Raw genomic sequence first — 16547 nt, forward strand, 5'->3', positions numbered from 1 at the left:
GCACCTCTGGTCTCAAACAAACAAAATGCTTCACTTGTCAAGATGTACCTTTCACTATACAGTTCTTTCATGGGGGTAGGAGACTTTTGAGAACGCCCGGTTCTTTGCTCCTCCCAGGAGCGACCACTCACCTCTTAACCCTCTCTTTATTCTCTGGCACATTTTCCTCTTCTGTGCCTATTTCACTCTGTCTCTTTCCACTTTACTGTACTTCCTGCACAACTTTTTCTGGCGTGCACACTTGCACCCGCTTTCCACCTTTATGTGCCTCTTGCACACTTCTACTTACTTTTCACTGTACTCCCTCTAGAAATTTCATTTGCCCTTTAAAGTGCCTCTTGCACGCTCTATTTCTTTCGGGTTGCTTGCACCCTCTCTTGACTGTCCCGTTTTCCTTCTCACTGTCTCTTTGCTACCTGTCTTGGTTTCAGGTCGTTTGTACCCATCGCCTTACTTTTGGGTCTCTCTCACACCCACTCTTTGCTGTTTCCACGCCGCCAGCACACTTTGCTTTTTCATTACTTCCGCACCTTTTCTGTCATTCCGCTTTGCTTTCTTTCGCCGCTTTCCAGCTTTCGCTTGCTTTGCTTTGCCCTTTCTCTTGCTCCTTGGCTCCTCTGGTCCACTCAGCACCCCAAGCTCACTCAATGCTTCTGGCAGAACCACCCTTTTTATAACGCAGGTGATAGTCAATTGGAGTCAGGTGTGCACAGTTGCAGTAAAGTGCCTGACCTTGCCTAACTCTATTAGTGGGACAATATAAAGGTGTTATACGGTAGGCCTCACTTTGTATTGCTATGTTGTTTCTATGGGCAATCCTCATTGCTCCCAATCGCCTCTTCTTCGTCCCAATGCTTTTTAAAGGGATAGCTTTCCCTATCGGTAAGTCACTCTATACCACTGTCATACTGGCATACAAGCATGGGACGTGATAGTATTCCAAGTGGTCTAGAGTAGTGGAAGGCGACTGGATACTTCCCTTAAAACCATGTCTGTCTTATTGGATCTTTTTTCTCACATAGTTTCCTATAATAAAATTGTTTGTCCTCTTTTGGGTCGGGGTTAATGAGGACTGAAGGGATGATGGAACCAACATATCTGATAAAAGGTTCCGGGACTACTACTTCTGCATTTATCGTCGTGTTGGGATACTGTGTCTCACCTTCGGACCTTCTTCCCGCAGTTCCAAAGGACCCGCCAGTCCAGGTGATTCATCCCCACATCACCGCTCCCAGGGACTGGGTCAGGAAGAATCTGTTGTGTCCTGGTCACAGGAGAGGGGTCTTTGACACAGGATTTGGGAAGAATCAAGGCTGATTCTTCACACTAGCCGAACTATCTGGGTAGAGTGACTGTGCAGCCAGGCTTAGACTTAAGAGTGTTTGAGTGGTGAAGGAAGTGGTTTTTGTTAATCACAAACAGAGCACTCTTATTAAGACAAGTTAGGCAGAATGTATACAAATAGAGATATTCATTTAGGCCTTGCACACATTCTAAGCAACGAAAAACCAGTGTTAAGAAGCACACCAACACATTCACTACTAATATCAACAGGTTCACTTTGGGGTGCTCTGCTAAATGCTAAAGAGCACAAGCACTTCACTTTTAGAATACAGTTAAAGCAGTTTCAGAATACTGAGGAATAGTAAAGCAAGTAAATAAAAAAAAATCAGGTAGGTAACTATTAGTTAGGGAACTAGTCTGCTGACCCGACAGTCCCCAGCCCCCATATCTAGCCAGACACACAGACCGAACATTGTCCTGGAAAGCAGGAGCTTTCTTCAGGAAAGGTCTTTCCATACATGTCAATTCCAGCTCTTTGAGAGCAGGAAGAGGACCAAACAAAAAGATGGCCAAAGGACAGGCAAACATCTAGCGGCACATCCATTTTAGTGTATATTGTACATGATTTAACATTAAGTGGCAAAAGGCACAACTGCACAAGACAATAAAAACAAAACTGGTAAAAAAAAAAAAGTATCCACTGCCACCAGACCTCCTTTGGCACGTCAGGTTAGTAACCATAAAGTTATGAATATCAATGTTACAGGGACACTAAGTTTGCAACCACACTTCAGAGTAAGCTTGTGCATGCAGACAAATATAAACATTTTATAATGGAGAACAGAGTTCTTCTGCACTAATAGCCAGAGGAACTGATCAGTGTGCCCAAAACAGATGAGCGTAGCAAGGGCAGTGAAGGAAAAAGACTTCTGGCCTTGAAATTCTAGAACAGGTTCCAAACAACAGCAAAGAGGTGGGTGTCCCATTGTCGTCGTTTGTGGATAAGAAAATCTTTCCTAACAAAAAAAATGTATAAAATCCTGGTTTCAGTCCAAACAGTGTGTCATCATTGACAAGTACAGACTCCCTCATTCGGCTGCTTCAAATGTATACTGTGGAGGACGGCATTCAAACTAACAGGACTGATGGCAGTGTAGAGACATGTGACAATAAAAGGAAACTCATAGAACAAGGAAATCTTGTTACAAAAAACATTTTGGCACAACAGAAGGAAACATGTATTCGTAACTACAGAAGTAAAAGCCTGAGATAGGATTACCCTGGATGGAAAGGGGCAGTTTGTTTAAACCTCATTCCCCTTCTTAACACATTTCGATTTTGGGACTATCTGTACTTTCCCATAGTAAGTCAAATCCAGACAGGCTGGTGGCAGTGGCTCCTTTTTGGGTGCACCCCAGAGCAGGTTTTCTTTTTACCAGTGCCCAGAATGGCTGGCAATATTATTTTAGAGCTTATCGTTTGGCTTCACGTTGCATTTGACAGCCTCACTCCTAGGCAGGGGTAGAATGTGGCAATAATATAGGACCACTATCCCCAGGCTCTGGACAACGCCGGAGAAGTCTTTTGAGTGTTTGGAAGTGGTTCAGGCTGGGTGTGGGGCTGCAGGCAGCCCCAATACACATCCTTGACTCTGTATAAGGTCATGGCTGTACCCGAGGTGGCTGTCCATGACGTGACTGTGTGGCAGCGTCAGGTACCTGGCCCCTGTCGAGGGGGTGGGAGGTGGGGACCCCTCTACCTGGGACAGGAGGACCACCAGTATGTTTGCCAGAGACGGTCCGGCCCCAGAGGCGGGTGAGGGAGTTGGGAAGAGCCCAAGCCTCTGTACCCTTCAGAGTTGCCTGGCTACAATTTCAAAGTACCACTTACAAAACCCCATACCTGCCGTACAACATGCTGCCCAGTGTTTTCAGGACTAAAGTATCCGGAAATCCTCTAAGTGGAGGATGGAACATGCACCCTACCAGCAAGAAAGGAGGCGGCAAACACCAAGACGGAGGACGTTGCTTGTGGAGGACCGGCAATCAGGATGCTCCTCTGCCACCAAACATGAACTCTGAAACGCAGTTTGGCTGTAGTGGGCAGCCATTGCAAAACACCAACAGACATTCACTCGCAAAGGCGGCAGGGCTCATATGGAGCTTTATAGTTCTGCATCCCTGTAACCAGGGCCCTCAGTGAGCGCAAGGCAGTGGTTAGCCCGAGAAACCAGCTGAGGCTCAGAGACAATGGAAGGGGGAGGAGGAAAAAAGGGGACAGTAAGGACTGAGGAGGGACAGTGAAGCAGAGCATGGAAGAGAATTGCAGCAAGCATGTGCAAGGTGAGGTATTGGTTGGTGACAGAAAGCGGTTCCTGGGTGCGAGTGCATGTCTGGTGAAGTGAGTGAAACTAAGTGGTGGTTTAAGGGGTGTAAGTGAGGCTGAGTGAGAACAGTGATTGAGAGAGTTCAAGGGTGACTGTGAAAGGGTGTGGAGGGGAGAGTAGTAAAGAATAATAAGAGTGGAGTAGTAGAGACTAGTGGGAGTAGATTGTAGAGGAGTGGAGGGTAGAGTGCATCGACAGTGGAGAGAGAGAGTAGGAATACACTTGAGGTGGAATAACATCAGAGGGACAGAGAGAGGGAAAGAAAGAAGAGAGTGGGAGGGAGAGAAGGAAGGAGAGTAAAAGGAAGAGAAAGGAAGGAAAAACAGAGTTAGGAGTGGAAGGCCGTAAGAAGAAATACATTGGACGAGACCTGGGCAATTGGAAGGGACCAGTTCCTGCAATCATTCTTCTTGTGGGTCCCCAGTTTAAGTTCCACCAAGATGACCTCAAAGGGATTAAGAAAGATAAGGGGCTTGCTCTTGGGCCCTCACCACTAGCCAGCCAGAATCTCGAAAGTAGGGGTTACCGAACTCTAGTGACCACCGTGGGATTTAGAGAAGCCTCGGATACGGTGAAGGGAGAGGCTGGGAAAACAAGAAAGAGCAGGACGGCCCTTAGTTGGACCCTATTTAAGTTCACAATAGAAACACTTGAACCTTCTTTAAGAGTTGGAGTGTTCTTGAGGCAATCTGTGACATGTGGTGTCATTGTGAGATTCATCAAACCCCGACAGAGAGGCTGCCCAATGTGAGAGAAGAAGGAATAGAAAGCCAGAGGCTGGAAAACCTAAGTGACTGTCGGAATTGAACCCGTCAGAGATCTTGGAGGTGGGAGTAGCACTGGAATTCCTTAGTCTAGGCTCCCTGCTGGAGGAATCGGAGGACTCTTGAGAATTAGCTGACAATACTGAACTTTCAGAGGAACCTGCCGCCCCGGGAGGAACTGAAGGGAAGTCTGTTAGCACACATCTTGGAGGCCAAGCAGACTGAGCCAATTGAAACTATACCAGTGGAAGTGGATTGCCAAGCCTCCTGGGCGTTTCCTCATTCCAGATGTTCACACAGAGCAAGACAAGTGGAAGAGGCAAAATCCACAACGTACCACCAGAACCGGATACCAGTTCCAGGGGAGTAGGCTCCACCTGAACATCATGGACAGCCTATTAAGTGCCCGGCTGGAAGACCAATTGGCTATTAGCCGTCAATATCAAGATATTCTTACAGCCTTACAAGGAGCCACCAATGAGAGATGGAAACAACGGACTATGCCACCCATGATCCTAGAAAAACTGAGTAATGGAGGGAAAGACCCAGCTACCATCTTTGTGAATTTTGATGAGCGGCTAAGAACGTAAGCTGGCACAAAGATTGCTGGGCGCAGGTAATCACCCCTCTTCTAACAGGAGAATCCCAGCAGGCTTTCAAGCATTTAATCCTGACTGGACCACCCTGTATCAAAAGCTGAAGCAGGGTATTCTGGAGAGGCTGGGATAGGCTCTGGAGCAGGATCAGACTACAATATCTATGACTACGACAAGGTGAAACTTCCTGCCAGATGTCGTACAGAGTGAAGGACCTATTGCGCAAATGGCTGAACCAAAAAACATGAGGCGGACAAAAAAATGCTGGTCTTAGAATAGTTTGTAGATTCACCCCCCACCATCCTCCCCCCACCTATCTGCATTAAGTAGTTAAGCAGCTACATGAACACTCCTTAGATAAAGCAATCCAAACAGGAAAATATCCGCTGCCCTCAGCCCATACTGGTACATTGTATTTGTAACCCCAAAATTAAATAAGAAAATGTTATAAAAGGTTACAAAGTATCCTAACCGCACTTCACCGTAAGGTGATAAGTGCAGCTATAAAAATAGAAGAAATTCATAGAGAGACATAGGTGTCACGATCCTACTCATCTGCCAACCAGTACCGCTACATGCACGCATTCAGAGACTCACTTGCAAAATTAAAACCTGCAAACTACCTCTGCATTTATTTACTTGTTTTACCGCTGCAGTTTTGGACCAATCTAATTGCTTGTTCCATTCTGGCTTTTGGGTTAAACCAGCAGATGCATTCTGGGACATGTATGCTGTCCAAAAAGCAGAGGGCTGGGGGAGGCATACTAAATAAATTTGTTTGCAGCAAGCTAAGAGCTGCAGAGGACCCGATTGCATTCACCTGTTCCAAGCTACTGCAGGCTAGGCTGCAGAGAGCTGGCGAGCCCTTAATTAGAAAACTGAGGCCAGGGCTGGGCTTAATTGAACACAGCTGCCAGAGTCTGCAATCAGCTCCAACCTTCTGGCCTGCTGACTGGGAGGGTCTTTATAAGCTCACTTTGAACAGAAGCCGTTGTTAGTCAACTGCTTCCACTGGGAGTTTGTTCTTGTGCTCCTGTTACCACTTTTTGACAGTTCTTGGAAATCCTCTTTTGGCCTTTGTATCCTGTTGCTGTTGATGCTTGCAGCTCCCTCTCCAGTCTGCTGCTGCCTTCTGCCCTACTCTTCTGGGCTCCCGCCTGACGGCTCTGCCGCACTCCGCAGCCTTCCCCCCTGCTCCTCTGGGCTCCCCCCTGGCGGCACTGACTCACTCCACTGCCTTCTGCCCTGCTCCTCTGGGCTCCTTGCCTTGCAACCTGCCTGTTGTAGCTTCTGATATCATTTTGTCTTGATTTTCTCTCTTCCTTGTTCCAACTCAATCTGTTGAAGTTTTCCCGTTTGTTCCTTGCCTACGATATTTCCTGACTTCAGTCCTTAGTTCTAGTGTCTGAATCCTATCCTGTCTTGTAACTGGTTATTTCTTTCTATTTGAATTACATCTTGGTCCACTGTGGTGCCTTTCAGAGTGTGTCCCTGGGTTGGTCTCCGTTCAGATCAGGTAAGGGAAAGACTCATACCCGCCTCAGTATATGGTCTTCAGTTTTACCCTTGTGCCGAGTGCAAAAGTTTCCTCAGCACGCCTAAGTCATGACGCTGCTTTATGACTATTAAGAGTAATCTGCTGGTACCTATCCCAAGGGCTTTCCTTAATGCCTGGAGACCCCTTATCATATTTCAGTACACACTTATTTCTGATCAATCCGTGTGGCCCAGTGTACTTGCTTGTCTTTGCTTTTTCTCTGTCTCTTAGTTTACAGCCTGCTTCTGCTCCTGCAGTTCCTGTGAACCTGTTTCAACAGCTTCGTATGCACCTTTTTTCTGTTATATGTTAACATTGCCTCCGGAATCTCCCCTAATCTAAGTGCATACCGTGAGAGATAGCCTCTACCGTGTGCTCTCCGCCCAGACTTGTGACAATAGGCCCTTATTACAAGTTCGATGGTAAGCTGCCGGTACAACCAGCGGCTCACCAGCAAACTCGCCTTTCGTTTCCGCAGCCCAATATCCCAGTCATTCCGGGATATTAGGGGTTGCGGAGGAACAGTAAGTTCCCATTCCCATGCAGTCCCATAGGACTCCATGGAAATGGGATCACTGAAGCACCGGCACAGTTACTAACAGTGCCGGTGCTTCAGTGAAAAGTCTGCAGGTAGGGGCCTGAGCTACCAGCAGGCTTGACCTGCCGGTAGCTCTCTGCCCCTACCGGCAGACTGAGTAAGCCGGTCCGGGAACAATGCCAGAGCAGGTTATACTGGCTGTATTACTGGCATTTTTCCCGGAACGGCTTACTAGTAATGAGGGCCAAAGTCTCTTAGTACTGATAATCTTAGGGACTGATCGGTTTACCCATAAAAATGAGCACAACGCAAGGCAAGTAAAGCCGAAGAACAAGTTACTTACCCATGGCAACGTTCTTTCGACTGGATGTTCCTCCCACGTATTCCTTATCTTTGATAATTCCATATCCCAGCTTAGCTGCCTCGGAAGAAGTATTTCAGTAGGGAGTGCTGTGCATCGACGCCTGTCGAATCGATGTCCCTCGGAGGCCGCCATATGGACATGGATGTCATCGCAGGTATAAGAGGCACGTGCCGTGCCCGTTGGCCTCAGTTCAGTTTTGACAAGTGGAGCTTTGCCTTGTGTCCGACGGTTACTCCCCTGAGAGAACGTAGACTGCAACCGCAAGGGGAATTCTACTGCGGTGTAGGTTGTGAGGGGCGATAAGGAATACGTGGGAGGAACATCCAGTCAAAAGAGCGTTACCATGGGTAAGTAACTTGTTCTTCCAATTGATTGTGTCCTCCCACGTATTCCTTATCTTTGATACACTCCCAAAGCAGTATACGTGATTTGGAGGTGGGAGTAGAAATGAGTGAGATTATGTATGCACTGAGTGCAAAACTGCTTTTCCAAAAGCAGAATCTTGGCTCGTGGAAGAGTCTAGATTGTCGTATTTAGTAAAGGTGTGCATAGACGACCATCTGGCAGCTGCACATATATCTTTTATCGGAACGCCCCTCTGCAATGCAGATGAAGTTGCAACACCCCTGGTCGAATGAGCCCTTAGATGTTCTGGAGGATCTTTACCTGCCAGTTTGTAACATTCTATTATAGTTAGCATAATCCATCTGGAGATGGTTTGCTTGTTTATGGCTAGTTCCAATTTGTGACCTGAATGGCCCACAAATAACGGGTCATTCTGTCGTAATACTGCCAATCTGGATATATAAAAACTAAGTGCACGTCTACGGTCCAGTCTGTGGAGTCTTTCTTCCTCTTTCCCCGGATGTGGTGGAGGATAAAAAGGAAGGTAATGTTATTTTCTGAGTAATATGAAACTCTGAAACAACTTTGAGTAGAAAAGTAGGTTTTACCTTTAGTACCACTCGGTCTTTACGAAAGACAGTATGAGGAGGCTTGCAGGATAAAGCCTGTAGCTCACTCACCCTTTGGGCTGATGCAATTGCCCCCAAAAAGACCGTCTTCAGAGTTAGTAGTCTTAATCGGCAGGAGTGTAGAAGATCAAAAGGAGCTTCCATCAAAAGACCAAATTGAGATCCCATAGTGGGATTTGAAAAGGTATTGGAGGGTAAAGGTTAGTAAGTCCCTTTAAAAATATAACTACCAGAGGAATCTTAAAGTACGAGGCTTCCTCTGAAGTGCGCTTGAAAATAGAAAGTGCTGCCAGATATCCATTTAAGGTACCAATCTGGAGCCCCAGATTTGCCAGATTTAATAGAAAGAATAACACCATCAGTGTAATACATGACAAAGGGTCAACATTCTTATCTCTATACCAGCTGCAGAACTTATTCCAGCAGTAGCGGTATGAAGATTTGGTTGCTGGCCTTCTGGCCAAAAGCAACACCTCCATTATGTCGTCCGGGAGGTCCCAATCCTTGTATCTCAGCCTCTCAGAAACCATGCGTGAAGGCTGAGAGTCCCGATATCCGGATGGAGACTCTGACCATCCTCTCACGAGAGAAGGTCCTCTCTTTGTGGAAGACGTATCGGAGGACAGATTGGAAATGTCCAGAAGGTCCGGGTATCATGTCCTCCTGGCCCAGTCCGGGGCAACCAGGATCATGGATTTCCTGAACCTCCTGATCACGTGAGGAATGACGCGGATTGGAGGGAACGGCAGTGGATACTCCCAGACCACTACGAACGCGTCTCCTAGAGCTCCTCTCGGGGGAAATTCCCTTGAGCAGTACAGTTCGCACTCCCTGTTGGCAGCTGTCGCAAACAGATCCACTTGAGAGGTTCCCCAAAGGGTAAAGATCTCCTGAAGGACTTCCTGAGCTAGTTCCCACTCATGGGAGACTGTGCTCTGCCTGCTCAGAGCGTCCGCCGTCGGGTTCTTCTCTCTGGCTAGGTGAACTCCCGACAGAGATTTCTTCTTGTATTGCCCAAAACCAGCGCTGCATTGCCTCTCTGCACAGTGGTAGCGACCCTACACCTCTTTTGTTGAGGTAGTACATGGCCACTGTGTTGTCCGTCATTTTCAGGACATTCCTTCCCCGTACAGATGGCAGGAAGACCTTCAGCACTAGTCTAATTGCCCTCAGCTCTAAAAGGTTGATATGTAGTGTGGACTCCGATGGAGACCAATGACCGCGGATGGTCAAATCGTTGGTATGGGTTCCCCACCCCATGAGTGAGGCGTCAGTCACTACTGACATCTCCGGCCATGGTTGCCAAAAAGGTTCTCCATTCAGAATGTTCTCCCGACAGGCCCACCACTGAAGATCCAGTGAGACTCTGTTTGGGATTTGTAGGAGATCCGACATCCCTTCCTGAGAACTGCGACTGAGTCCTGAGAGCCCCCTGCAGAGATCTCATTCTCAGACAAGCCTCTGGCACCAGAAAAATGAAGGATGCCATGAGGCCGAGCAACCACAGAAAATCGAAGGCCGTCACCATCTGCAGAATGTCTTGAGCCCTCACCTCTGGTGGTGAGGCTTTTCCCAGGGATGCATCCAGGATTGCTCCAATAAATTGGAGTCTTTGTGATGGTATCATGTGGGACTTATTGAGGTTGGGGTAGATGCCCAGCCTGTGTAGGGAGTGACAGGTGTAGCCGAGATGTTCCAGGGCTTGTTCTGGGAAACTGGCCCTGATCAGCCAATTGTCCAAGTAGGGGTAGACGTGAATCCCCCCCTTTCCCGAGACTCGCTGCCACAACCGACATTAGCTTGTTGAAAACCCTTGGGCGGAGGTCAGCCCAAATGGCAGAACCTGAAACTTATGAGACCCGCTAACGGCAAACCTCAGGTACTGCCTGTGCTTGTGATGGATTAGCACATGAAAGTAAGCATCCTGGAGGTCCAATTATACAGAGGACCTGAAGGATCTGAGAAACTGTTACCATCTTGAACTTGTCCTTCCCCAGGAACTTGTTCAAGTTTCTTAAGTCCAAGATGGGTCTCAATCCTCAGTCCTTCTTGGGGATTAGAAAATATGGGGAGTACCAACCCTTGTTCCTCTCCGCTACAAGTACGGGTTCTATCGCACCTTTCTCCAGCAGGGTTAATATTGCCTGCATAAGGGGCGGATTAGGAACTTTCAAAGAGTTGTTCCTTGGTGGATGACTGAGGTTTTTGCAGGAAGGGTAGGCAGGCAGTGACCTTGGGCAACCGTTTCCAATACCCAAGCATCTGAAGTAATAGCCTGCCATTCTGTCAGATGCTGTGATAACCTGCCTCCTACTGCAGTCTTGTGTAGGAAGAAGTCTGAGAGGTTTTGGAGTGGCTTACGCAGTGGCTGAAGGTAAGGCAGCCGCAGCTGTTGCGGTCTTAGTACTTCTCCCCCGTCCACCGCGGGGGAATCTTATGTCCTCTTTGAGCTGGCTGTCCTCTGCTTCTTCCGAATGCAGAATAATAGCGTAAGGACCTATCCCTCAAGGCGTACCTGTGGGGCGGTTTGGAGTTGGTCTTATTGCGCCTCAAAGTGATTTTGCTGCCACCTTGGAAGTTTGCAGTTTCTCCAAACTCTCATCAGCTTTATTCCCAAATAAATGTGTATCGTCAAAGGGCCTGTTGAGAAGTCTGGATTGTACCTCTGGGGCAAATCCTGACTTTCGCAACCAAGCAAATCTGCGAATCAATGTACTAGCCGCCAAGGCTCTGCTGCTGCGGTCAACAGAGTCGAGACCAGTCTGGAGGGATTTGCACATACCGTCCTTCCCGTCCTTGACAATGTTAAGAAAACCAACTCGCTCATCCCCCTCAGGGATATGGTCAGCCGCCATTGAAACGCACTCCCAAATGGTGTGTGTGTAAATCGCGCTAGCGTGCACGTAGCAGATTTTAAGGCCATACTGACGGCCGAGAAAACCTTCTTGGCCATGGCATTATACCTTTTATCAACTCCATCATGTGGGATTGTAGGATAGGCATTTTGTCTACCTGAAGAGGTGGCTGCTTGTACTACGAGACTTTCTGGTGTAGTGTGTTTGGAAAGGTAAACAAGGTCTGAACTAGAGGCTCTGTACTTTGCTGTCAGTTTTTTTATTAACAGCTGGGATAACCTCTGGTGTTTCCCAATTTGAATCCACTCTCCTTTGCAGGACCTGATGGAAAGGGACAATAGGGTCTTCCTGTGGTCCTTAACACATGCATGGGTCTCGACCATCCCATATAGTCCATGGCCCTTGTCATTAGCTGTCTGTATGGAACTTCAGCATGGTCTCCCGGGTCTGCCTTTCCAAAATCAATCTCAGGGCCAGTATCAATACCACTGGTTTCATGAAGACATTCTTGTAAATCCTTCATGCGAGACTCCTCTGATATTAGTTCCTCAGGTACTGATGGTGTCCCGGACTGACTCCTCTGCCTCTGCATAAATTGAAGAGAGAGATTTAATGTAGTCTGCTCGTGGGAAGGGTGTATAAAAGTCCTTTCCAATGAAGTAGGAATTATACTAGTCATAACGGGAGCCGAAACCATCAAAATAGACGACGTCCTCAACAAATGCGTTGACTGCTTCGATGCGTTCGACAACAACGTCATTGGCTTCGACGATTGTGTCGAGGGGATTGACAAAGTGTTGCTGAGGAGGTCGACACTCGAGGAGTTGGTGTCTTTTCCCTCAGTGATGGCGTCGCAGACACATGTTTTGGCTCTGTATTCGAGGTTACCTTTGATGTCAATGGCGTAGTATTTTTATCTTGGAAGAGACTTTCTCTCAACTCGAGGTATGAAATCGCTCTAGAGGAGATTCGGCAGCCGGGTCCGAAGACGGACAGCTTTTGTGCTTCCTAGATCTTTCGTCCGGAGCATCGCCTCTAGGTGTTGTCGAGGGGGGGGGGGGGGGGGGTCAAGGCTGCATTCTCGAACACCTTCATCATACAGAGTCTAAACTCCTCCCACTGAGCCAGTGTACTGGACTTGGAAGGGCAAACAACCCTTTCAGGTGAACTGGATGACGAGGAAGGCGATCTATGGCGCCTAAGCCTCCTACTGAAAAAGAAATTCTGAGGCAGCGAAGCTGGGATATGGAAATATCAAAGATAATGAATACGTGGAAGGACACAATCCATTCAAAGCCTATATTTGCCTCCGAAAACTAAGGCCAGGATTCAAAACAAAGCTAACCGATAGTGAATCCCATAAAAGTCTATGGGCTGAAAGGAAAACTGCTAAAAGAAAATCTATCCTAACACTCATTGTTACTCTAGTCTGGGAAATATTGATAATTCAGATTAAAGATTAACAAAGAAATTGAGTGATTCCTGGTGTAGTCCGAGAAGGTACAAAGAAAGATCCTCATAAGATTGGGAGACCATCAATGCTCAACTCGGATAGATGTATATGGAATCATAATTTAATAAAATTTGATATAACACTAGACAATACAGTAAGTCCAAATATTCAAGCATGTTTTCATATAGGTAATTAAACCATAAACTTCATGATACAGCAAATTAGAATTGTATAGTGATGTCCAAGAGGCTGCATTGAATTGTGCTTTGAGCAAGTGAATATATTGTCCCAGCCTATATAACAAAGCCCCTTAAAATTAGTATTCCGGCTTGATGCGTTTCGGTCATCAGATCATCTTCAGAAGCATAGGAGGCTAAAGAATGATAGTAATAACCCATTAAGGAGAATTCAAGAATCACACAGCTCACCCCTTCAGACTCTGTTAGCTTTAAACACCTGCTTGGCATGCAGTTTTCCCTTGATTTGTTAGGCACAACCATTTGAAGAAGTAGTAATCCTAAAACGTTGCTTCGTTTACCTCTGCCAGCTCCTTTTGCTTTAGAAGTTTGTCATGAATCACCTCCTGTAAAATCTTGAGCTGTTCATAGGTTTGTTCTGTTTCAATACGATCTAGTTCAGCCTGCACAACAATAGCAACAATGATTAAACATTTATCAATAAGTCATGTTCTTTATCATGAGTATCTTCATTCAATTCATAAATATTTCTATGTGCAGGTTCCCAAACCCCTTTTTAAACAGTAGAGAGAAAACACCATTTTGAATAAACCTGACACCTTGGAGGGGGGAAGGAGGAGGTTGGGAGGGGCAGGGCAACTGTTTGTGTTTCTGACAAAATGTTAAAATCAGCAGTGATCTATGTGCTGTGTCTACGGACCCGTGTCCACTGTTTTGTATTTAACCGACTGCTAATAAAGTTCATTACACAAATAAACATCATACATATTTCCTATCTGACTTTCTAATGTTATGTTTTGCTAATTCAGCCTCCAAAAAGCATGTTTTAAAACAATTCCCTAGACTGTGTCAGAAGTAATAAATGAATAACAAGACAACAGATAGGCAAGCCTCTAAAGCGATACAAAAGTGGCACTTGAAGGAGCAGGAAACATGTTCGTTAGAATCAGTCGTATTTTGGGAGATGTGTAGAGTAATGAGACTCAACGTCTTGAACTCAGTCTTAACCTTCCTAACACAGACATGGTGTGTGGATCGTTTATAAATGCAATCAAGTTAATTGTCAAAATGGCTTTTCAGAATCAGCCTAGTGGACAGATTCTGAGATGCCACCCTATTCTGATGCACATGGACAAAGCACTAAGGTCTAACCAAACTGTATCTGGGTACTACTTAGGAAGGTGTGAGAGTGGTGAAGGGTTCAATTAAGCACACCCAGAGCATGCAACAATACAAGCGAGGCAGGCTGTATAAAATTAATTCTTTATTTAGGCCTTAGATCAAAATCTTATCAATGAAAACCACAGGTAACTAACGCACTAAAACATTAACTATTTTCATATACACTTTCACCTTGGTGTGCTCTACTAAGAGCGCTAGCATGCCACTTTTAAATACAGTTAAATATATATTTCCAAATACTGTTAGTCTAGCAAAGCAAGTGAATAAAGAAATCAAACCAAGTGATCCATACTTTAAAAACAAATAGGTTTTTAATTAATAAGTTTGTAAACACCATACAAAAATTATAATTAAAAGGTACTAAGTCCTTCCCTAGCTAGACCAGTAGGAGCCCAGTGCCTACCCATAGTCTCACAGGTCCCAATAAAAGTATTTTCAGGTGGCTAGAAATCTCTTTTAGGAAGTTGCACAGTGTTCGATTAAGCCAACAAGTAGTTGTAAATGTCCCAAAAGTTAATGGAATTATGAGAAATACATTTAACATACTCTTTACCAATCTAACCAATTTAGAGGAGTCCATGGGGAGAATACCAGGCCAAAGCACCACCATTGAGGGCTAAGCAAGGGAGTAATAGGGCTAGGACTTATCCGTAGAACCCTATGGAGAAGGGGGCAAAAAACCGTACCCACGCCCTGTTCTCCGATTCACTAAGGCACCTCGATTGGAAGTTTATGATATTCCTGTGCCTTCTGTATTCATGCCTTGGTTCAGTTGAACGAAGTCCAGGGGTATCAGGTGTGGAGATCACTTCAGGAGTCGTGTTTTTGGGTACAGCTAGTTCACAGTTCCATCCAGCCTCCGTTGGACCCGTTATGGACACTGGGCAGCTGTACACTCAGGACACACTGCCCTATGGACCACCACTCCGTTGACAACCTGAGACCCACCGCCCCCCCACAAACCTACCCCCAAGGATGCGATGCAGCAGGAGACCAGCGATGGCCACTAGAAGAAAATGGCAGCAGGCCACCCTTGTGGCAGAAACAAACTGTTCCTGCAAGGCCCCTCTTCGTGGTGGAGAGCTTAAACTTCAGGGAAATGCTTCTTGTTTCATAGACTGAGGATCTGCCGAATCCCAGGTCTCAGGACTGCAACTGTTACTCCAGGGGGGACATATGGCTACCACTACAGATCGTCCTGGGACTTTTCATAGCACCTCCAGTGGCTGCATTATCAAGCAGAAGTTGGGACTGGTTGTACCCCTGGTCAAGGAGTCGAAGGACTGATTAAGGTCTTCAGGAGATCTGTAGATACACAAGGCTTTCGCAGGCAAGTGAAGAAAGAGCTGCTGGCAATCTTCCAACAATGAGTTCCGGGTCTTCAGCAAACTGCTCTTCTTCATGGGGTCTTGGCTCCAACGAACTGTCGAATAGCTGCAGGCCCCACCACCCCCCCCACTTACCAGAATCTGGGTTGGAGTTGCCAACCCATCAACGGCAAGGATCTGCTCCATTCAAGCTTTGCAGGGGTTATCCAGTTGTAACACCCTCTAGCCACTGCATCTGCCCAGCAACGGACACTTTGGCACAAATGTGGACTGGGTTCAGACAGAACCAGTCCCCACAACCGGCAACACACACCGACCGCCACTTTGCCCACAAACGCTGTCTCTTTCACCAGGTAAGAGCTCACCATATTTAAAAAATCCAGCCATTCTAGGGTAGAACAAAACTAACTACAAGATGGACACAGGAAGAGCAAAAAACTCAAGACATGGCCATTTTGGAGTGTATGGTACTCTAATTCGCATTAGGGAGAAAAATGTAAAAGTGCTTAAAACTATACAAAAAGAATATGCAAAGGTATCTGCTACTACAAGCCCATCCTGGACACATGCAAGAAACACAAAGTTGCCAACGTCAAAAAGTATAAGGACACAAAGTGTCCCCACTGTACTTCACTGAAGAACATGCATGCAGGAAAAAGATAGATTTACTATGGAGAACAGAGTACTCATACATTGATAGCCACAGGGAATGAACAGTGCCCCCAAAACAAATTAGCTTAGCGGGATAAGTGGAGCATAAAGGTTTCACTTGCCTCCAAAAGTCAGGAAAGGTTCAAAATAATAGCAAAAAGGTGTCCCATTGACGCCTATGGAGGGAAAGGAGTAAAAACAATCTTTCCAAAAAATAATCAAGATAGAAAAGGGAACATTACTTAAATGTAAACCCAGTTCTCCCTCTCCCTAGATCTCTCCCTATGTTGTCTAACGAGAGGTAGGCAGGATATTTAAAGTCACTAAAGAAGTCCATCAGGATAGACACTGGGTTATCGATGACAAGACAGATGTCCGCTACTTCAAAGTGTGATTTCTTATGGAAAATAAAGTGTAGGTAAAATAATAACAGGAAGT

General features: G+C 46.2%; 1 protein-coding gene across 1 annotated transcript in view; it reads right to left on the reverse strand.

The window, feature by feature from the left end:
* Window positions 1-16547, reverse strand: part of VPS13D (vacuolar protein sorting 13 homolog D) — a 3263180-nt gene that overhangs the window by 2994127 nt on the left and 252506 nt on the right. The window contains exon 11 of the mRNA XM_069610908.1: window positions 13290-13391. Coding sequence (XP_069467009.1) covers window positions 13290-13391 — 102 coding nt within the window. The remainder of the gene's footprint in view (window positions 1-13289; window positions 13392-16547) is intronic.

Source organism: Ambystoma mexicanum, chromosome 8 (assembly GCF_040938575.1).
Source record: "Ambystoma mexicanum isolate Mex_15411 chromosome 8, UKY_AmexF1_1, whole genome shotgun sequence".
Classification (NCBI taxonomy): Eukaryota; Metazoa; Chordata; class Amphibia; order Caudata; family Ambystomatidae; genus Ambystoma; species Ambystoma mexicanum.